At 45.5% G+C, this 23,025-nt stretch overlaps 2 protein-coding genes across 2 annotated transcripts; one reads left to right on the top strand and one right to left on the bottom strand.

Moving 5' to 3' along the window:
• Positions 1–1,428: 1,428 nt before the first annotated feature.
• On the top strand, positions 1,429–8,578 carry mfsd9 (major facilitator superfamily domain containing 9; the record flags this gene model as incomplete). The annotated part of the gene is made up of 6 exons (XM_083638218.1): positions 1,429–1,518; positions 2,695–2,782; positions 3,417–3,460; positions 6,605–6,734; positions 7,402–7,611; positions 7,713–8,578. Exons 1-6 carry the CDS (start codon positions 1,432–1,434, stop codon positions 8,576–8,578), a joined length of 1,425 nt encoding a protein of 474 aa, XP_083494344.1. The 5' UTR covers positions 1,429–1,431.
• A 1,425-nt stretch (positions 8,579–10,003) lies between these two features.
• slc9a2 (solute carrier family 9 member 2) lies at positions 10,004–22,678 on the bottom strand. Its single transcript, XM_083638642.1, has 13 exons — positions 22,189–22,678; positions 21,518–21,732; positions 20,618–20,866; positions 18,165–18,415; positions 17,190–17,407; positions 15,861–16,060; positions 15,516–15,605; positions 15,356–15,426; positions 13,944–14,111; positions 13,717–13,825; positions 11,951–12,067; positions 11,531–11,618; positions 10,004–11,178 (listed from the first exon to the last, which is right to left on the bottom strand). The coding sequence occupies exons 1-13, from the start codon at positions 22,478–22,480 to the stop codon at positions 10,772–10,774; spliced, it is 2,475 nt and encodes an 824-aa protein (XP_083494768.1). The 5' UTR covers positions 22,481–22,678; the 3' UTR covers positions 10,004–10,771.
• Positions 22,679–23,025: the final 347 nt, after the last annotated feature.

Genomic DNA, 23,025 nt, shown 5'->3' with positions numbered 1-23,025 from the left:
AATGGAAATAAGTGTTTAAACGTTTATACAACACTTTCTTCTGCCATCCTCTGGTCAAATATGAAATAATTGTCAGCGTGAGTTGAGGTGAGCCACTGGTTTATTAGCGTCTAAGGGGGATATTTAGCACTGAGCCTATATGGAAACACTGGCTAATTTACACCCTGATGTGACTCAGGCCACAACCTCTCGTCGTCCCACTTCCCCTGCTCACTTTCATTTCAAACCCTGTATCATACATGCTGTGTGTGTGTGTGTGTGTGTGTGTGTGTGTGTGTGTGTGTGTGTGTGTGTGTGTGTGTGTGTGTGTGTGTGTGCGCGTGCGTGCGTGCGTGCGTGCGTGCGTGCGTGCATGCGTGTGTGTGTGAGAGAGAGAGAGAAGAGAGAGAAAGGGGTGCAGGTATTTTTGGAGGGCTTGGAGGGAGTTTAGTAGATCGTATTGTCAGAATTAGGCAGGAGGTATTTCGAAATATAGATTACTAATCACATGGTTACAAATGTAATGAGTTTTGGTTCATTTATACGGCTTTACATTATTCCCTCTCCTAATGTGTCAATGCTTTCCAATCTACCAATTTCCATTTGACCCCCCCCCCCCCCCCCCCGTGGAACATGTTCCACTTAGTTAGTCTGTGTAACCAAATTAGGCTAGTGTAATTCCATTACATCATCTGTTGCTTGCTCTCCCTACCCTACACAAGCCAATTGGATTGTTAGAAGTCATAATAATACATGGAGTCCCAAACCCTACCCGATGTAGGCCTCCAGTTGATGGGCTCCAGAGTGATGATCATTGAATCCTGTTGGCTTTCTGCAGGCAGATCATGAATGTTTTTGATGCCCCATCTTTGTCCAGAAGGTGGTGTACAAGAGTCACTGCAACCCTGTTAGAGCACAACACCAAAATCATCACGGAGAAAATATTATTAATACCGGTACTTACTAGACAAGACAGCATAAATTAAAGTAAAAAAAAAACATGCAAATAAAATGTAATCATATAATTAATTGCAAGAGTTAACCCAGCGTCTATTGTGGGCGTTCCTAGAGCCTGTATGGGCGTTCCCAGACATGCGGACTGTCTCTTTTAGCGCGTGAACCTGTTATGTGACGTCAGCGGACGACACCAACTAGCAGAGCAGCTGGAGGGGAAGCGGACGGGACAACACGGGGATTTAACACCGGCGAAATGTACGAGGGCTCGGTGAATCAGCTCTGTCACGTGAAGCCTGTCTTCTCCGGTTTTTACCATTACGGCCGCTCCGCCGTGGACATGTTCTCAGAGGGTTAAACCTGAGCTGTTTATGGCCACCCCTAATCAGTGCGACCGTTGCCCGGACCGGGACATCATGTCGTGATGGTTGACGGCTGGGTACTGTCCGGGTTTACAGTAGAGTGGATTCCGCGTTGGCTGTCTGTCACTGTGGGAGGATGAATAACGCGAAATGTAGCACATTGTTTCAGAAAGCGAGGAGACGGACGCGGATGATACAATGTATCTACGTGGTGGGCTTCATGGTAAGTGACGGTGTGTCGGCATGTCAGGTCTGAGTGGAAGCTGTGGAATGTTTCAAGCCATAGAGTAGACAGGTGCAGAAAATACTTTTAGAAACAGGTTCATGCTTCAAAATATACATAAATTGCCATATTTGGTGTTTGTGCATCTGTTAACGTTTGTTCAAAATGTCATGAAGAAGATGAACTGCAACCATAGGCATATAACATTTAATATTCTTTCCAAACCGTAAGTTCCTTTTGGATTAGCACAGTAATGTCATAGGAGATACAAAATACTATAAAGTATAAGGTCACTATTACACTCTAAACCTTTTGTAAGGGTATTTTGAACACTGGACATAATAGCCTACAGCTTCTTTCTATGGGCAGTTTACAACTTGGATCTGCAACTGCATCCACAATAGCCACAATCAGTGTCATCTGTAAGTACACAAATGATTCATCAGTTACAAATACAGTTTTTGTGTGTTTGGAAATATAGCCTATCCCTCTACAGTAGGCTACATATGTGTTTCAAAGGTTGTGTCAAGTCAGGTTGGCTTGACACCTTGGAATGAAGGTCTCCTCCATGTACAGCATCACTGTCAATGAAATGTGTTGTCAGGTGGACCAGCACTCTTGAAATCGGTGACATGGTTAAATCCATTATTATAAATAAATAACCAAGGCCTTCTGCCATTGTGAACTGATCGGTTATCATAGTTAATGCACTAAACCTTTTTAAAATTACGAAAGTTCAAATATCCATATTCTATTCACAATTGAAACACAGGAATGCCATGAGGACTATCTAACACATACCTAATTATGGTCTATTAAATTATTATCAACAAAGGGTTAGTATGAGGAGGGTGCAGGCAGGTCAGATTTTGAGGCACAGAAGGGGACAGAGGCTGCATGTTTGTTACCGGTGTTGTCGGGGATTTCTACTGACAATTAAACTGTTAGTTTAATGAGTAGTGTGGTGACACTGGATGGATCACAGTGTGACTTCAATAAAGCTCTTGGCAAGAGCTGCTCAGATATGCAGGTAAACGGGTGAGTGATGTGATTGATGTCCTCATGTAATGCTCTGGACTCTTACGACTGTCCCCAAACTCTCTGTCCTTTCCAGTAATGTGATAAGAAAAGTTAACATGTCCTCATTATTTTCCCCATTCTTTCTGTTTCCTGCAGGACTTGTTTGGGGTGAGCATGATCATCCCTCTGCTGAGCCATCATGTGAAGGCTCTTGGAGCCAGTCCCACTGTGGCTGGTATTGTAGGTAGGTGGTGTGTCTATTGATACGGACTATTGTGTAGAGAGGTTGCTGTAACTTACCTAGTGGTCAGTCCTTAAAATGACATAGAAGCTAATGCATTATTCGATAGCAACCTGTCAAAGGCCTTATAAACTCCAATGACTGCGAGAGTTAATAGAGAAATTAGAGCAACTCGTTTTGCACAGGAGTTTTGAATGAAAATGTTTTTCTTTCTTCTTCTTCCTTTTTTATTTCAGTTTTATTGGGTGGTCTAATAGCGGATGAAGAGAGAGGGAACTCGGGAGAGATAACTGCTCATGAAATACATTAGAGGCACCGCGTTGTCTATTGTCTTCATTTTCCAAATAGTTCATTCATGAGCCACTGAGGCCATGTTGGAAGAGCAAGCGCTCCAAAGCTGCTCTGGTTTTAGTTACATTTGAAAAATGTAATTGCATTTCCTTTTCTCCCTTGCCCTTCAGTTAAATGTTGTTGACGCCACACAGTTTGAGATAAAGCGGTAGAACTACTCCCTTGTCGATATGGACTCCAGTAAGCTAGTGTAAACTGACTATATTCACGTCTGCTGCTGCGTAGTCTAAACATACACGCACAGAGCACACATGAATTCACACTAATGTAAACCTGTTTGTTTCAGGCTCTACGTATGGGATCTTACAGCTGTTCTCCAGCACCATAGTTGTAAGTGTTGACTTTGTTTCTCCCTGAAATCACCTGGAGGTCACACTGCTTTGCTTCTGTCAGGCTCACATTGGCTGATCAGAATTGTTACATTCCATGTCACCTGTAGCCCGGTCAGAACCATCCTGATAACATGACCGGACATTCTGTTTCACTCTACGTATCAGTCTGGACTTCCACATTGATTTCAGTGGGCGGGAGTACTTGCCTTGACAGGCAACTCCTTCAGCCAATCAAGTGTCGCCAAATCCAGTCAGAAGAATGGCAAAAATGTGTTTTCCGCCAAGAAACTCCACTGGTGCATACTCTTGTTCTTGTTTAATTGTTGTTATAGAGTCTATTTCTGCAATAACTGAACTTATGGCTGTGTTTACGCTACTAATGTTAACGTTAATGTTAACGTTGCTTTGGGAGACGCCATTACTGTTTTGCCAGCGGTGTCCCTGATTGGTCTGTTACGCTGTCAACTATGGCGCAAGTCCCTGATTGGCCCGGTTATATTCTAATTTCTGGAGATGGCTGGGGGCGGGTGGAAGTCCAGACTGATCTGTGTGGAGCGAAACAGAATGTGAGTTCACGTGATCAGGATAGTTTTATCAGGCTCATGTCATCTGTGGTATTTCATGAAAACAATCCACAGTGTCAGGAACACTGCATCTTTAAGGTTCATTATGGTCACACAATCCTCCCAGTCTCTACGCATTCACCTACTTCAACACCTGACAGGCACATTCACATTCACATATCACCATTTTGACACAGTTTTACTCTTTTTGACCTTTCCAGACTGTATGTTGTAGACACTTTGTCTCTGTGGAAATGTAACCTTTGGCTGGTGTGGTGAAATATCAAAGCCTTTATGATTTAAAACCATGTCGAAACGATTAACACTCCTCCAAACCTAAGTGACTCTACTACTCTGCACTAAGCACGGTATCTGAAGAGAGAGATTCTCAGCGCTCCTCGTCACTTCCCCGCTGTCCGCGGCTCCAGAAATTGGTTTAAATCTCAGGGGTCATGCAACAAATTAAAGAGAGAAGGAGCCATTTGTGTTTCCTGTGTGCTGACTGGCTGAGTCCAGACAAATGTAGGGGTGGTATGAACAGCCGAGTCTATGGTCATCCCCACAGGCCACACCCACAGCACAGCAAACTCAATTGGTCCTAATTTGATTATTTCATCAGCTCTGTGTGTGTGTGTGTGTGTGTGTGTGTGTGTGTGTGTGTGTGTGTGTGTGTGTGTGTGTGTGTGTGTGTGTGTGTGTGTGTGTGTGTGTGTGTGTGTGTGTGTGTGTGTGTGTGTGTGTGTGTGTGTGTGTGTGTGTGTGTGTGAGAGAGAGTGTGTGAGAGAGAGTGTGTGAGAGAGAGTGTGTGAGAGAGAGTGTGTGAGAGAGAGTGTGTGAGAGAGAGAGAGAGAGAGAGAGAGAGAGAGAGAGAGAGAGAGAGAGAGAGAGAGAGAGAGAGAGAGAGAGAGAGAGAGAGAGAGAGAGAGAGAGAGAGAGAGAGAGAGAGAGAGAGAGAGAGAGAGAGAGAGAGAGAGAGAGAGTGTGTGTGTGTGTGTGTGTGTGTGTGTGTGTGTGAGAGAGAGGGGGCTAGTAGCATTTGGCCAGCTTGGTTGAGTTTGGGATTCCTCAGGAGTTTTTGTGTCACCTGATCTTTAACTCATAGCCACATGGTTTAACCACAGAGACAGGAGAAAGTCATTATGTCAGAGGCTGGACTTCAGTGGCACATAGTCACTTTTCTATGTCTTCCTCCATTTGTTGGGATGTGAAAGGACAGATGCAACCAGTCTTTTATCTTTGTGTTATTAATATTGCATTTTGCAACATTGAAGAAATTAGTATAATGACATATGAGTGACCAATCATGTGTATATTCTGCATTTTAGCCTCAATTTTAGGCCTGTTCAGGTGTTTCAGTCGACTGTAGAAAGCGAAGTAGAGATGTCCCCGGCTTGGTGTTCTGTGGTTGAGTGTCACCTCCTGTGTGTGATTGGCTTGGTGTTCTGTGGTTGAGTGTCACCTCCTGTGTGTGATTGGCTTGGTGTTCTGTGGTTGAGTGTCACCTCCTGTGTGTGATTGGCTTGGTGTTCTGTGGTTGAGTGTCACCTCTCCTGTGTGTGATTGGCTTGGTGTTCTGTGGTTGAGTGTCACCTCTCCTGTGTGTGATTGGCTTGGTGTTCTGTGGTTGAGTGTCACCTCCGGTGTGTGATTGGCTTGGTGTTCTGTGGTTGAGTGTCACCCCCTGTGTGTGATTGGCTTGGTGTTCTGTGGTTGAGTGTCACCCCCTGTGTGTGATTGGCTTGGTGTTCTGTGGTTGAGTGTCACCTCTCCTGTGTGTGATTGGCTTGGTGTTCTGTGGTTGAGTGTCACCTCTCCTGTGTGTGATTGGCTTGGTGTTATGTGGTTGAGTGTCACCTCCGGTGTGTGATTGGCTTGGTGTTCTGAGGTTGAGTGTCACCCCCTGTGTGTGATTGGCTTGGTGTTCTGTGGTTGAGTGTCACCCCCTGTGTGTGATTGGCTTGGTGTTCTGTGGTTGAGTGTCACCTCTCCTGTGTGTGATTGGCTTGGTGTTCTGTGGTTGAGTGTCACCTCTCCTGTGTGTGATTGGCTTGGTGTTCTGTGGTTGAGTGTCACCTCCGGTGTGTGATTGGCTTGGTGTTCTGTGGTTGAGTGTCACCCCCTGTGTGTGATTGGCTTGGTGTTCTGTGGTTGAGTGTCACCCCCTGTGTGTGATTGGCTTGGTGTTCTGTTCTGTGGTTGAGTGTCACCTCTCCTGTGTGTGATTGGCTTGGTGTTCTGTGGTTGAGTGTCACCTCCTGTGTGTGATTGGCTTGGTGTTCTGTGGTTGAGTGTCACCTCCTGTGTGTGATTGGCTTGGTGTTCTGTGGTTGAGTGTCACCTCTCCTGTGTGTGATTGGCTTGGTGTTCTGTGGTTGAGTGTCACCTCCTGTGTGTGATTGGCTTGGTGTTCTGTGGTTATGTGTCACCTCTCCTGTGTGTGATTGGCTTGGTGTTCTGTGGTTGAGTGTCACCTCTCCTGTGTGTGATTGGCTTGGTGTTCTGTGGTTGAGTGTCACCTCCTGTGTGTGATTGGCTTGGTGTTCTGTGGTTGAGTGTCACCTCCTGTGTGTGATTGGCAGGGCAGCTGGAGCGATGTGGTTGGACGGCGGTACTCTCTGCTGAGCTGTCTGCTGCTGAGTGCACTAGGCTACGGCCTGCTAGGGATGTCCACCAGCATAGCTCTGTTTGTCCTCGCAAGGATACCTGTGGGTAAGTTACCCTGCTGCGACAAAAGCAGCTAGTGAAGTCAAACTGACTGGCAAAGTCTATTTGAGCCTAAATATGTTGGGTCTTAACATTGAAGCTTTGAAGCTTTGGCACGTGTTATCATCAGGATTATTGTTGTTTACATCAGTGGTTCTCAACGTGGGGTTTCCAGGTGGTCCCACCCCAGTAAATTGACGAGTTGTTAAACTTCAGCATTACTTCATTGACAAGAAGTGAACATAATTAGATAATGTAGAAGAGATCGATTCTCTGTTATCTCTCTACCTGCAATACAGGTCTGTGACTGTGGCCCTAATGTGGACAAATTAGGGGTCCTTGATATGAAAAAGGTTGAGAATCACTGTTTTACAAGAAGGTGTCAGACTAATATCTGTTAGTGTTTACCATTAGGAATCTGTCCATTTTTCCACTTTGAGAAATAAAGTGTCGTTTTGTCTACTTGGATGAGAATGAACGATAAACAACAAAATGCATGTTTTACTCTTTGAAGAAGAATGAATCATAGATTTGACCAAATCTTGTTGAATTTGTTGACATGAACTGCATTGCACTGCATCACATAAAGACAGCACAAATTGTACAGACCAGAACTCTCTGTGTCACTCGGCTAATCATCCTCCTCATGTGTGCTGCCTGTTTTCTCTCTCAGGCCTGTTCAAGCACTCCCTGTCCATCTGCAGAGCCCTGATGTCTGACCTGGTGTCTGAGTCAGAGCGCCCTCTGGTGATGGGACACTTCAATGCAGCCTCCAGTGTGGGCTTCATCCTGGGCCCTGTGGTGGGCGGCTACCTCACCGAGCACGAGGGCGGCTTCTACACCTCCTCCTTCACCTGCGCAGCCATATTCCTCCTGAATGCAGGTGGGTAGGAATGGGATGGAGATGATTGATGGGATGAGGTGTGTAAGGCATGTCATTGAAGTATGTACAGTATCTTACCAGGCATGTATATTTCCTTCCAGGGCTGGTGTGGATGCTGCCATGGAGCGAGACACTAGTTCACCGCACTGACACGAACGCCAACAGCAGCACTAGTAAAGTCTGCCTTGGCGACATCATCAATAACTCTGCATACAACGGTTCCCATGCAAACAACCACCACCACCCAGCGCCGGCAGCAGAGGCAGAGCCAAGATCGAAAGCTCCAGCGAAGCACCAAGGAGGTCTCAGGTGGAGGGAGGTGTCTCCCCTGCAGCCGGCCTGGAGGCAGCTGTCCTCGGTGGGCTCCAGGATCCACATGGTGGCCTCCTCTGACATGTGGGACCTCTTCCTGATGCGCCTCCTCATGGCCTTAGCCATCATGCTGTACTACAGTAACTTCTCTCTGGCCATGGAGGAGCGCTTCTCGCTCAAGCCCAAGGTGACAGGCTATCTGATCAGCTACAGCAGCACCCTCGGGGCCCTGTCTGGGTTTCTGGTGGGACCGCTCACCCAGCTGTACGGGAACAACATGCCCGCCCTGCTGCTCCACTCCACTGTGCTCACCTGTTGCCTCATCTTCCTATACGCCGCTGCACCCAGTGTCTGGCAGGTGCTGCTCAGCTCCACCTTCTTCGCCATCTCCACCACCATCGGGCGGACCTGCATCACGGACCTGGAGCTGCAGAGGGGAGGGGTCCAGGCGAGCGGGACTCTGATCGGAGCCGGGCAGTCGGTCACAGCCGTGGGTCGCGTGCTGGCCCCTCTCCTGTCTGGCCTGGCCCAAGAGATCAGCCCCTGCGGCCCCGCCAGTCTGGGAGTGGTCCTGGCTCTGGCTGCTGTGGGTCTACTGCTCATCAGGATCCCCAAATGGGACGGGAGGGGGAGGGCGAAAATGGCCAGACTCTGAAACACAGTGATCGATTGAACCATAGAAAGAGACTCACAGAAAGAGAAGAGCTCTTGTTGTCGGAGGCCAACAGCAGACTCGTAGTTGGAACGATGTTTCCTCCTCAAGCGTGCTGTTATTCACACGATGCCTCTGACAACGTTATCTGTAGATGTTAAGCGATAACATCACAGGGTCAAAAGTGCTGGTCACCACCGGCATCACAGTCCTCCTTTCAGGGAGAGTGGATTCAAAAACCTGAAGCGCCGAGTTTGAAGACGACGCTGGACAGTCCGGCCGGCTTCCCTCTGCGAAGGGGTTTGGTCAGACCTATGGTCAGACGTAAATGCCTGGGTCATGTGTTCTTGGCGGCACAACATGCTTCTTGAGACAACAAGATTAGAAACAATACAGACCTTGTCTCTAATGTAATTCTATAACCACTACAGTCCAGTCCCTGAGTTTATTGCACTGGTGATGCACTACATGTCCCAAAATACACTATTTTCTTAACACAGGAAGACAAATGGCACCCTGCTTTTTACATTCCAGAGAGTACTACTTAGATATAATCACAGATAAGATGAAACTGTTCCCTGTGTGGACAATGCAACCCCCAGTCACCCCCCAAATAGATTCGGGGATGCTAAGACGGGCATCTGACTCCAATCTACCTCTGTGCCACTTTTCTCTCCAAAATGCACTGCTTCGGAAATGGTTCCCATGGTGGTATATAAGCAAATGTGTACTATTACTAGTATACTTTACTTTTGGATTTTAACAATTATGCAGATATTCAAATCTGCCAATTTATCTTAGGGGCAGGTTTAAGCAAACATTTAAAGAAATTATTCCTTCATTTTGTAATTGGGACCCAGCTGTATTCTGAGTTACTACTGTTATTTAAAGACCCGAGAACTGTACATTACAAATGATGTAAGGCAGAAAAAGTCATAACGAATAAAATTCTTTTTCTATTTTTGAGTCCTTGGTCTTTGAGTTGTATACGAAAAGATAGTCTTTACAAGAAAAGTTGACATTGCTGTTAGTGTGCACATTACATTAAACTCATAGTATAACTGTTTAAAATTAAAAGTAGGCCCCTATTTTCTGTTTCTTCTATAGCCTCTGCCATTAGTGTCTGATTTATAAAGTTATATCTTTCTTTATCCAGTATACTCTGCATTAGTGCCAAATAGTGCTGACAAAAGGTGGTAAATGGCACATAAAAAAATAGATTACATGTTAATTCACGTTATCCTGTTACACACAGATCATGTAAATTGTCTTCCCATGTATATTGTTTAACCACAGAACCAAACGCTCCAGGTGGTTTAGGTTCAAAGAGGTGCAGCATATTGAGTTAGTAAAAATAACTTACAGCAATCATTCATTCATATTACTAACTTCAGATAGATGTGATAAAAATACAGCTTTGGACGATAGACATTTTATTACACGAGGATAAAAAAATAATGTGAGGTTGTCGAGGTCCATCAGTGTAACAGACATACAGAAAGCCTCCAGGACTTCGTCCCAAGAGTTCTATATACGACACAGTAACGTTTCCTGATGTTAAACTAAAATGGACTATTTACAGAACATGTAACCTCGCGGTTACAACTGTCGCACATAATAGACAATAAAAATACAAAAAACTACAATATTTACATTACATGTCTGAATAAGGAAGCAATCATTTATATTAAAATGGTTTAAATTATGTTGTTTAAAACATTTTTAAAAAGCCTACAGGTGGGTAAAACGTATTAAAATCACATTATACAGTACATGAATATTAACTTGAATAGAACAATCTCTTGTCTTTGGAGAATGATTCACTGTCTATACTAGTTAGTATACAATTCCCTCACTATAGTGCATTGTGCTTTTGATGCGTTTGACACTACTCCGTTTCAAGGTATTTCAATGCATTGACACTGCTGGCAGCTCACTTCAGTACCACAGTCCACTGAGACACTGCTGGCAGCTCACTTCAGTACCACAGTACTGCAGGGCCAGTACTGCTGTAACAGTAGGCTCAGTTTGATTCACTTCTCTTGGGAAATGAATGGACCAGTCCGGTGGTGAATTACTGGGGGTCTGAATGAACACAGTTGGATTTAGATTTTAGGCACCCTGGTGCTGCTGCAGAACCTGAGACAGTCGGTAGCAGTCCGGCTGCTTCTGAAAGCCCAGGCCTCCCAGGACTTGTTATGGCTTCTTGGGGTTCCACTGAGGCCGCTTGAGCAGAGGGTTCCGTGCTCTGCTGTCGTCACGCTCTCTGGGCTCAGTGGCCCAGGCCGGGGGCTGCTGCTCCTCCTGCTCTGCTTCCTCACCCCCGTCTCTAAGCACGTCCGAGGAGCCGTTGCCACGATCAACGGAAGGGTCGAGGTGGCGCCGAGGGGCGGGGACACGGGAATCGCTGGAGGAGGAGTTTATTCGGGACATGCCCTGTCCGGGTCTGCCTCCCCCCCGCCTGCGCTCATCCAGCACGTTGACAGAGGGCGCCTCTGGTAGGGTGTCCAGCCTGTGTAGGGGCATCATGGCTCTGGAGGAGGATCGGCCAAACCTGGAGCGTCTGGGGGGGTAGGCCACCTCCGACATGGTTTCCTCTTGATCTGAGACGGGGAGAGGAAAGGGAAACATGATCGTGAAATCAAACATATCATACACCCACAATATGTGTTCATACAATTGGTAGATGCATCATAACACTGAGAAGGCCATTGCTAAAAATGAGGCAACTGGTGTGTGTGTGTGTGTGTGTGTGTGTGTGTGTGTGTGTGTGTGTGTGTGTGTGTGTGTGTGTGTGTGTGTGTGTGTGTGTGTAGTGTCTGTGCATGTGTGTTCCACATTTACTTGTTATGCCTTAGCATCAGGAGAAGTGGGCTTATTCCTTGTCTCTACCTCAGATATGAAAACTAATAGTTAATAATAATCCAGACAGTACAGAAGGTTTGGAAAGCTTACCAGTGTGGCTCATTCTCTTAGGAGGGAACTTGGAGTCCAGATCCTTCCCAGCAGGCAGAGATAAGTATTTATGGGATTTGGGCACCACCTGAGAACAAGATGGGGATAAAACAACAGGGGGAGGATGGAAAGTGATGGAGAGGAAGATTGTTAATGAGAATGATAAATGCGAGATGGAATTTAAAAAAAAGTTTGACTTGAGATACTTCCATCTTTATTGTCTAAAGCTAAATTAATAATTAAAATTAATAGTCTAAAGAAAATTAACCTGTAATTCACGAGTTTAAAATCTGCATTCAATCACATATATTTAACTGTGAAGCTAAGGAGAATTAATGTAGCCAGATTGATCTGATAGCTCCAGTCGATACCCCCCCCCCCCCCATCCCCACCAGCCATATGTTAGGGTTTCCTGCATACCGATGACTGGAAGCTGCCAGGCCGGAGGCTGCGGCGGATGCTGGCGTGGCGTCTGATCAGTATCTCTCTGTTCTGGCTCTCGTTGGGCAGGGCGCTCCTTCTGGTATACGCCACCGTCTGACCACAAATAAACATAAGAGTCACATGATGCAACACATACATGACACACACAACATAACAGCAAGGATGACTCCAAAATAAACCTGCACAACTCGGTAGAAAGATGCCACTTTGGACATGCACACCCGTAAACCCGCAAGCCACAGTTCTTCTAATCTAAGAGTTCATCTTCAAACAGACCCTGAAGATCACAACGAGAGCCAAGTGGAGTTTTAATAGATGCTTTAACAATGAAACAGCACTCAACAACCTTTTTACTGTCTTTAAACTCTTTTACAACACAGCAGATACTTAGATTGCGCAGCCACAACTGGCGACACCTGTCTGAGCCAAGAGGAGAGAGACTCCGTGGCTCTGTTTGGACTTCACAGGCCACCATACTGCCTTCCCTCATGCAGCATTCATCACTCATCTCTGTCAACAGCAGTTCTATGAGGAGCTCTATCCTGCAGCTAGTAGTTAGTCCTAAAACAAACATAGCCACCTTTCAGAAACCCGGTTGCCATTGTTCTTCATAGATCACGCTACTATTGATCTGTCTCATGGAAATAAAATGTTTGCTTTGCAAGAGGTTGACTTGGACAGATAGGTAGAGAATACAAACCAATTTGATATCATCTTCCTTTAACTTCAAAATGCTGTGTTTTCATCAGTGTCACCAAAACAAAACCAGACAGACTGTTGTTAAATGCAACATCTCTCTCGCCCTGATGGGAGGCTGTTGGACCTGTTAAGAGGTTGTGAGTGGCCAGATGCCACATGAAACTCACAGTATGTTAACAAATAACACAGAGAGAGAAGGAGAGAGAGAGAGAGAGAGAGAGAGAGAGAGAGAGAGAGAGAGAGAGAGAGAAGAGAAGTTTGTGAATAGTAGAGAGATGGGAGATTGGAAAAGATGGGCAAATCAGACATCTCACTCCCTAAAACAGAAACACATGGTACTCCCTGTTTGTCTACATCAAAGCTTTAGTGAGAGCCTTTCTGAGGGTGAGATCACAAATGGAAACACACCCTGTGGTTATGCAAAACAGCCTGCAGGTTTCAGTAGCTGGAGCAAAGTGTAAACACTCGCATTTGTAAATAAGAAAATCTGCTTTTCTAAGGTGAAAATGACTTCTGCCCAACTTTGCCAGAGAGAGGCTTATTCTACCTTTTTTCTTTTTTTCTTTTACTGCACACCACCTTTTTCATAATCAAAAGCAATGCAGAGCGCGGCCACAAGGTGGACAGAAAGCAGTGAAGTGCTGCACCTGGCTCCTTTATAGAAGAGTGGAAAATCTTTGCTTTTTAGAGAATTACACGTGACATGGGCTGCTTTTTCTGAACCGTCCAATCACAAGGAAGAAGAGGAGGAGTTTCCATCTAGGCAGCCGGAAGTTGACTACAGCAACTAAATTGCAAATGCAGAAAGGCCCAGTGGAAAAGTGGGTAGCCGTCGTCACTATGGGAGCACATTGTCTGTCTTTCTGCTAAGTGTGTCAGAATTGTACCCGAGTGTTTGCTGGTAAGCGGCAGCAAGAGCCAGCTAGTTATTATGGAAGTACAATGCGCTTCATACCCACTTTTCATTCACACAAAATGCACTAGTTGAGGATAGCAGAATAACGTAAACACAGCCAGCCCAGAATAGTCAGTCAGCATCTCACCCGTTGTCTGATCTTGTACATGTTCTTGGACAGGATGTCATGCATGTTCTGCAGGTCAGCAGCAGCCAGGAACTTCTTCTTCGGTTTAGCTGAGCTCTTCTTTTCCTCACTAGAAGACAGACAAAAGAGAGAGCAATGATTTTAGCTGCTCTTCCTTTGTGACCAGAACAGCAGGCAATGAGGCAGAGGAGGCCTGCTGTTGAGTGAGACATAATGAAGACACGTACTACAGAGACACCAAGGACGGAGCGGCGCTGATGTCTCCAGTCACGGTGTCCAGGATCTCCATGGCGTTCTGCAGCTCCAGCTTCTTATACAGAGCCACAATACTGGACTCGGCCCGGTTGTCTCGGATCAGGATCTTACGCAGGATTCGGTTGTTAAACTTCATAAACCTGACATTTGGACGAAGGAGATTACACCGATTAGCTCCACTGTCTGTATGATACAAAGATCTATGTGTAGACCCTGCAAAACAAGAGGCTGTTATGATCCAATATTCACACTTTGTCAAAATCCTTCAAGCAGGGAAGGGTAAAAGGTTAAGACAGGGGTGCTCTTCACAACATGTTATGACAAGTATAACCAACTTCACATGTCAATTCTGAGAGGAGAAAAACCCGTTTCACAAGATACATATGATGAGCGTATGTTTATATTAAGTGTGTCAGCAACAACGCCAAGAGGAAGATCGGGACGCCGGGAAGGAGAGGGATGAAATAAGTAAAAGCAAGCAAGAATAAATTACTTTGAAAGTAGAATAGTTTTATGAAATCCATAACTTCTCATTGGAAAAATTAGAACTAGAAGAACTAGAAGAAAAACACAAAGCTATTCTCAAAAAAATGTAGTTTTAAGATTTACAGTTATAGAAAAATATGTTCAAACATTACATCTGCAATGTCATATGTCAAAATTACAGGACTGAAAAACATACCACTGATTGTTAAACTTGAAATTAAGTGCAAATAATCTTGTCTTGACTATGTTTATAATGTCCACATCACTGTGTCTGTCCACACTCTGGATGTAAAACACAAACCAAATAATCTGGAGTTAGTCACGAGAAGAAGTGTAAGGAATGTAAAAGGATTACAAGTAAATACATACACACAACACATAATATAATTCTCACTCTTTTTTTTACTAGCCAAATGTACGTAGGTGTAGTTGCAGTAGTTAACTGCACCTCAAAATGACTAAAATAAAGTAATAAAAGACTACAAATACAATCCACATCTGAATTTAACTACTTTAGTTAAACTGTGAGTTTCATTTCATGTAGTCTAACGTCACCAACAGTGGAGGGAACGTAAGAGACAAAAGCAGCTAGAGACAAATATCAGCCTTGCTGATGGAGGAAACCGAACACGACACCAAAGTCTAGCTCGCCATCAACATTCCCACACATTCCCAGCATGAACAATAGCAATGTCAAGCACAAACCACAAAGAGGGAAATGTAGAGCACAACAAGCAAACTAAAGCTGTATTTTCACTTCCAGTTTCACCTGGGAGGAGGTTCTTTCAAAATCCCGTTTAATGAATGGCCAGTGAAGGCCAACTGAAATCTGTCAGTTGTCTGACAACCAATTATCCTATGATGGCAAGGAGGAGGATTTGAAGAGAGGAGTTCTTACTTGTCCTTCCAGTAGAAGTGGCTCCACTGTCCACAAAGGTCCTCTATTCCAGCAATGGTATGCTCCATGAGCTGCAGGTCAAGTCAAAGTTGTTATCACTGCACACAGAAACATGCTGCAAATGTCCACTAATGTACAACAGTTGAAATCTGTGGCATACCCTGCAGTGAACCTCTACATTGATGGTGTCAACATTGCGGTTGGTTCTGCGGACATTGATGAACTCAATCAGGGGTCGGATACTGATGCCCTGTGGAGAAGAGACATGTAAGATTCATCTGCACATCTGTAACACATAGGCATGAGAAGACAGCTATTTCTCTCAGACAGACTGGACCACTGTCCTTACAGACTACAATAAAAGTTCAAGCTTTATATTTTATTCTACTGCCTAACTGTGCGCTATTTGTTAATGTTATAGACTGTAGAAGTATCCCCAAGACACAAGTTACAAAGACAAACCCTTGCGAGAATATTAGTACTAACTCAGACCCTCCCCCCTTACCTGAATAAAGACGGTGAAGATGATAATAACGATGGTGGCAGTGATGAAGAGCTGCCTGCGGCCAATGTTATCCGGGAGAGTGAAGGCCAGGGCGAATGAAATTGCACCTCGAAGGCCACCGTAGGCTAGACCAAACTGGTCTTTCAAGTTAAATGGGATGGTGCGGAAAGGGTTGATGATCTGAGTCAGCACCAAGACACCTAGCGGAGAAGAGATACAAAAAAGCAAAGAAGTTAGTTTCAGAGTTTTTAACATAAACTAAAGGAATAGAAAAGAACCCACACACCATATCTTGCTTGTAGCGCTAGAGTAATTTATTATGCATTGCACATCGGCTAAACATCATTTGTCAAAGCAGACTTTTTCATCAACAAATGTGAAGACTCCCATTACAGAGTATCTTTCATTCTGACCTCATGCTGCACCAGTGCCTAGGTGCAAATATAATTTTTTAACCAATAAAAACCATCCGATTATTAAAGCAGCTACAAGCAACTTTTTCGATTGTTATTAAACAGTATAATTACAATATTGATGCATCACATCTTACCTATAATACTAGCTGAGACCAAAGCCGTGTGAATTGGAGATTGTTCCCTTGGATGATTATTAAGTCTGTGTCTGTCTAAACTCGCGTCAACAGGGGGCTCTCTCTCTCTCTCCTTACCGCCGGCCCGGCTACCCGGAAGTGAAACGCGGAAGTGAAACGCAGCTGCCTGCCTCGCCGTTCGCGCTGCCTAGCAACATAACATAAACAATGTGAACGCCACGCATACTCTCGCGAACATCTCTCGTTATATTCTAACAGGTTTTTTGGAAGTTATTTTGTGGTTATGGCCGAAGTGGCTGCTGCAAACCGTTTCATTTCACTTCCTGATCTTCCCTGGCCACAGACAGACTACACTGGCCGATTCACTCGGGGCTCAAGCGAGACTACTCCGCGTTGGTCTCGTCGACTATTAGAGGTAAGATGTGATGCATTGATATTAAATTTATACTGTTTAATAACAATCGAAAAAGTTGCTCGTAGCTGCTTTAACAGTCCCGCCCCTTCGCACCACTCTCATCAAATTCTTTCCCTGGTTCTGGCCCTGGTTTAGACTTGTGAACGATCCCTAACTGCATGTCCCGCCCCCAACATCCTGTTTCAACAGGAAATGCTTCAAATCATGGACGTACAGATGCCATTTCATGGGGTCTTTTAAGTAACTGGATGTTTGTGCAGACTTTCAGCACACATTTACAAAGGCAAACAGATGACAACAGAGCCAGAGACAGACGACACCAAATGAAAGCAACATGACGCAGGCGCCTCCGCCCTCTCCTTACCTAAACCTCTCCATATAAAGGCAAACAGCAGGGTGAAGAGGATGTAGCCCCAGTTCCACTCGTGTTCTGTTGTGATGGTGACCACGCCCAGGAAGAAGAAGATGAGCGTCTCGGAGATGGTGCCCAGCATCTTGACCACATGGCGGATGGTGGTGCAGGAACGCTGTGACACGTTCTCTTCCACATAGTACTTCATGGTCAGGGCACAGGTCACAATGCTGCACACACGCAAAACACACATGTTGGTTTTTATTTTTGCATGCTTCTGTAGTGACGGAACTATGGAATAGTATTAGGACAGTAGGCTAGGCGTTTTTTTATTTTTTATTTATGTTCTGAGAGAAGAAAATATAAATTATGAGATTAAAATCAGAAAGTTGCGAGAGAAAAACAACAAAGTTGCAAGAAAAAACTCTTTATTATTTCTTCTTTTTTCATATTAATCTAAGAAATTCTCGCGAATTTAATCGTTATTCTGATTGCAAATTTCTTATTTTAATTTTGTATTAAGATTTTTTTCTCACATTTTCTCCCCAATTGTACTTTGCCAATTCCTCCTGCTGTCCCGGTCATTGCTCCACCCCCTCTGCTGATCTGGGGAGAGCCGTAGACTAGCAGATACATCCTCCAATACATGTACAGTCGCCATCTGCTTCTTTTCATCTGACAGCGAGGAGTTTCACTGGTAGGACGTAGCGCATGGGAGGATCACGCTATTCCCCCCAGTTCCCCTCTACCCCAAATGACCAGAGGAGGCACTAGTGCAGTGACCAGGACTCATACCCCACCGGCTTCCCACCCACAGACATGGCCAATTGTGTCTGTAGGAACGTCTGGCCAAGCCGGAAGTACCGCTGCCAGAAATTGAACCCGATTTTAATCTCACAAATTAAAGTGTGCCAAAACATTCTTCCATGTCTGGACTTCACACATTTCAATCTGGACAGATGCGTTACTCTCTACTCATCTACTCACGCCATGATGGACGAGATGGCGAACAGCTCAGCCACCAGATAGGCCAGGTAGCTGTACATGAAGATGAAGAGCGGCTCGATTTCTCGGACGTTGGCGGTGAATCGCGTGGTGAAGGACGCCACGAAGCCAAACAACATGCCGAAGCCCATGCCCCCGAACCCCACCACAAAGAACCGTGCCACGCCCAGGAACACGTCCACCGGCTCCACCACCGGCATCTCCGCCACAAAGTTGAACATGTTGTACAGCACCTAAAAACACCACACACACCGCGCGCGCGCGCACACACACACACACACACACACACACACACACACACACACACACACACAGTCAGAGGTCATGGGTGGTGTCAGGGGCCGTGGCCTCTAATCAGTGTTCCTGATAAAACATGATTTATGAATTATTTGCACTGCACTGTTTGCAATGTGATAGTCTCATTTCCCTGAGCACATTGAATGACTCACTGAAAAGGATAATTTGCCAGAGCAACCGCCTTTCTTTTTGGGGTTTGTGTTATACCGCTGATAATAGGCAGCCATTTCCCTGAATAATATTTGTTCCATGGTCATGTTAGTGGTCGAATGGGTTTTGCATGGAGATAGGGGGTTGAAGTGCCTCCAATACATTGAGGCCACGCAGCAAGACATTTGCAAATACAGGAAATTACATGAATACCTTGAGCAAAGACCAGATACAAGATAGAGTACATTTCACTTTTTTTTTCTTCGGGCCGGGGTGTTCAGAGGAGATTGGGCAGCCACAGTTTAATTGGCGGGAGAAATGTTGGAATCCAATCTACGGTAGTTCATTCGTGGAAAGATCATCTAGTTTGCCCACAAACTTAATATGGTGGGATAAAGTTCCCTAATCTGGCTCCCATAACTACTCAATGTATTAAGGATCAAATAACTCATGCTACAAGATAAGAGGTCAGCCCCGGGAGGGATGAAGAAACCATATAGTCGGGAAGCCTCTGATCATACCAGACAGTTCAGACACAATACAACTAGAAAACTGACGCACCCCCTTTCCTGCCGTTCATATAAAGCAGTTTGGTGTGCCAGGCTGCACGGGTTCCTCGTTTTGATTTGACTGTTGTGATATACTGTAGTGATGTGGCACTCTTAGTAGCCTACAGCATAGCTTGTGCATTCAACGAATATCAGATCTTCACTGATCATCAGCGTAGTTCTGCAACACAAAGGGAGTAGAGGCCACGCCTGGGCTGTCCCAGTCTCCTGGGTAAATGTTTGTCCTCACTCTAAAGCATCAGCTCGGCTACTGTGTGTACTAAACAAAGAGTCCCACCGCTCTCGCGCCACAGCGCTAGTATGAGCGGGTGGATGGGTGTGTTTGAGCATAATAGGCAGACAGAGGGGGGGAAACTCTAGCATGAGCCTGTTTGTCAAGTTTCAGACTATCGATGTGTGTTAACTCCTCCCATACAGCCAAAAGCAACAGTGACCTCAGGAACTGGTTCGGCGGCATCTGAATGCACTCACAACATGCCACTGGACTGTGCTGCTCTCTAACCACATTCCCTGACTTCCGTTTTGAGATGATTTATCTTTTATACAATCTGGCCAGTATGCAAAGAAATGGCCCCACCCACGCGTATTACTCGCACACGACTCATACATGCCTAAGCAACATGGAACAGAGAGTCAACACATGGTACAGTATCTGCTGAAACCTGAGCCGGGCCCTTTGAGTGTGAAAGAATGGCGGCAAAAACAGGTCGTCACCACAAAACAAATCCTCCTGGAAGTGCCATTTCCCTTAATTGTGTTTAGTTGGATCTTAGACAGTCGGGTTGATGGTTCTTTATAGTTTAAAAGTTTTAGTACGTACAGTATAGTATATTCAAGCATGTTAAAGGCCCTATTATGTCGCTTTTTTTTTACCTTAAGGTGCCGTGCAGACAGGACGTGTGTATTTGAGAAGCCAGCGCCTTTCTGCAATTCATTTTGGCATATTTGGAGCCATTTTTCCCAGCAAATCAGTTATAAACACTGGAAAGGTAAGCAAAGTAGACGCAGAGTGCACACAGAAACGGTAAAATAAGGCGGATATCGGAACGTACAAAAAGGGAAGTGTAGTATTAACGATAGCATCTGTAACTGTGGGGGCGCAGTTTCCCCAAATAGAAAAACGACATAATGGGCCTTTAAGTTCTCTTAGTGAGTCATGAGAGGATTATTTACCCCACTGTTGTGAACAACACTATAAAATACCATCAACAGAACGTAACAGCAACTTGCTCATTGCTCAGCATGCTATGATAACAAGCCGGTGGCCAAGAGGAATTCAAGTTAGACCAACGGGCATGTAGCAGCAAGTCTCCCCCCTTGCTGCTCTGGGCTGTTTAGTGAGGGTGACACTGCGAATGCCTGGATGTTTTCCTCTAAACAGGTGGCATAATTTCAAACGCTCTCCCTCTACCCACTCACCACAGTGACGGCATCATTGAAGAGGCATTCCCCAAACACCACGATGTAGAGCTGCTCGTTGACAGACACATCCTCGAACACGCTCAGCACCGCCACCGGGTCCACGGCCGAGATGATGGTGGCGAACAGCAGGTTCTCCTGGAGGTTGATGTCCTGCACGCCGAAAGCCTCGATCTGGCAGATGGCGAACAGAGACATCCCTATACCGATGCTGTTCCACAGAGTGCCCACCACCGCAAACCACAGCACCTGTACGAGGGTCATGAAATGAGAACATATTAACAGGTTGAATGTCTCTCCACCACCCTCTAAAATGCTTATGCTCTGTCAGCAATCTCTGTAGATGCCAAGGCCCATGGAGGCCAGATTTTTTTTTTTTTTTTTTACCAAAAAGCTCACCATTATTTTTCCTGCGCCAAAATGTAGCCCAACTTTGGAGCATTATTTAGCCCCTTTCCCGACAAGCTAGCATAACATGATATCAAGAGATACCTAGCTAGGTCATCTATTCATATGATATCAGAAACTTCACTCTGACTTTAAAACGAAGCCCGCTACAGCCATTTGATTTGTATCACTACTACGAAATTGAGAGATTAATCGGATAAAACAAATCAGGGGAACAGCAGGAGAAAGGGTTAAAATTGAAAGTCAAGAGTGTTGGCAGGTATGAAAGTACAAAATGGGCGGCCGGTGCAGGCAAGGCACAGAATCTGATGGGACCAAATACTGTGTAACACCGGCTTCATCACCTGAGAAATGTACTTCTTTAAGGTAAGTTGAGTGATATCAGTAAAGCAGATTTTGGGAGGGCCCATTCACTGGACCTTTTCAGGGGCCCAGCCATTTCTGTGGGCCGGCGTGAACGTAGTAGAAAAGCACGACTGGTTTGTAACGCACCGTGCCAATGTTCTCAAAGAAGGGCCTGGTGGGCATGAAGTAGCCCGAGTCCAGGACGATGGGGGGCAGCATGTACAGGAAGAAGGCATTGGAGCTCAGCACAGCAGGGGGCTCCTCGTGGACAGAGTGCATGATGGCACCCACGATCAGACCGATGCTGATCAGGAGGCAGGACTCTGGCACCCATACTGTGATCTTGTGGTACACATGGAAACCTGAGGAGAGACACAAATTGTTTTTGTTTTTTTAAAGCAGACTTCAGAGGCTACTATAAACAAAGAAAAATAAAGGTGTGTGAACTGGAACTGCAAATGATTCTTCAGAGTGAGAGATGCCATAGAAGAACCATTAGTGGATGGATTTGGACACACAATGCAGGTGTGGTCTCTAAACGAGTGTCTCTTTGTGGAACCAGATGCACTGCACAATCTGCATCTGTTTTCTGTGTGTATTACAGATCAGGGCAAGTGTGGAGGAATAGGCTTTCTACTCTAATTCTGCTATGTAGGCCTACTCACTGACTGCCAACTTACCTGGCTAGGTTCCTGCCTGGCTAGGTCACACCTATTATTAGGCTACATGTGTACTTATCACCAACATTTTAATCTGCCCTATCTCAGTGTTTCTCAATGCTGTCGCCTATTTGAGCAGCACATATTATTGTTGCTTACCAATCTTAGCGAATGAGGCGAGCAGCACCCAAAGGGTGATCTCAAAGGGTATTTGTATCCTTGGGTAATCCATTGTAAACACCGGCATATTTGCCTTCCCCGCATCCGGAAAGGCTTGAGGGCCATCAGCCGGTTTGACCGGGGGCAGAATCGTGACGCTGCCGGTTGGTTTCGGTGGGATTTCTCCATTGGCCCCATATGGAAGACTTAGAAGTGTGCAAATAGTGAGTAAACGCGCCACTCGTTTGATATTGCTAAAATATTCCATGGTAGACAAGATGCCACAATCCATACATAACCTGTAATCCAAAGTGAATATTCAGGTCGCTGCCTGAGATTCAATCACTCCATCCAACAAAGTTAGAGAAAAGTCACTTGAGTTGAAAATTCCTCTGAAAATTCCTCATTCAACCATTTTCACTGAAATGTACCAGTGATTCCCAGGTTAAGAGTAGAAAGCTCTTCAAACAGTGGTGTGTATGTGTGTGTGTGGTCGGTGTGTCTCCTTCAAACTGCGTGACAATACAACACACCTGTGGTCTACCTGCAGCCAGGCAGCGCGTCCACGCGTTCCGATTCCGATAGGGCTGGGCGCGGCCCCGTGCGCGGCTCGGCTCTGATTGGGTGTCAGTAAAGCAAACGAAGGGGTGGGACCGCCCATGTGTTTCTGCGGGACATTCAGGGACATTTTCGGCGACAGGCCTCCAGGCCCGGGGCGACTCTGGAGTGGTTTCAACTTTCACTTGTACATTTCTCGCAATCCCGGTGCTTGTTGAGGAACTGATTTGATAGGCTAGGCCTGCTACTATGATGAAGTCCTGTCGCATGAATTTAAAG

This window comes from Poromitra crassiceps (assembly GCF_964638095.1).
Source record: "Poromitra crassiceps genome assembly, chromosome: 6".
NCBI lineage: Eukaryota > Metazoa > Chordata > Actinopteri > Beryciformes > Melamphaidae > Poromitra > Poromitra crassiceps.
This window is presented reverse-complemented; position numbering and strand designations above follow the sequence as displayed.

Coding starts and splice junctions, on each gene's coding strand:
- slc9a2 (XM_083638642.1), bottom strand. CDS start 22,480: ATGGATTGTGGCATCTTGTCTACCATGGAATATTTTAGCAATATCAAA. Junction 15,606..15,860: donor TCTTCACCGTCTTTATTCAG/GTAAGGGGGGAG, acceptor TCTTCTCCACAG/GGCATCAGTATCCGACCCCT. Junction 14,112..15,355: donor CACTTCTACTGGAAGGACAA/GTAAGAACTCCT, acceptor TCCAAATGTCAG/GTTTATGAAGTTTAACAACC.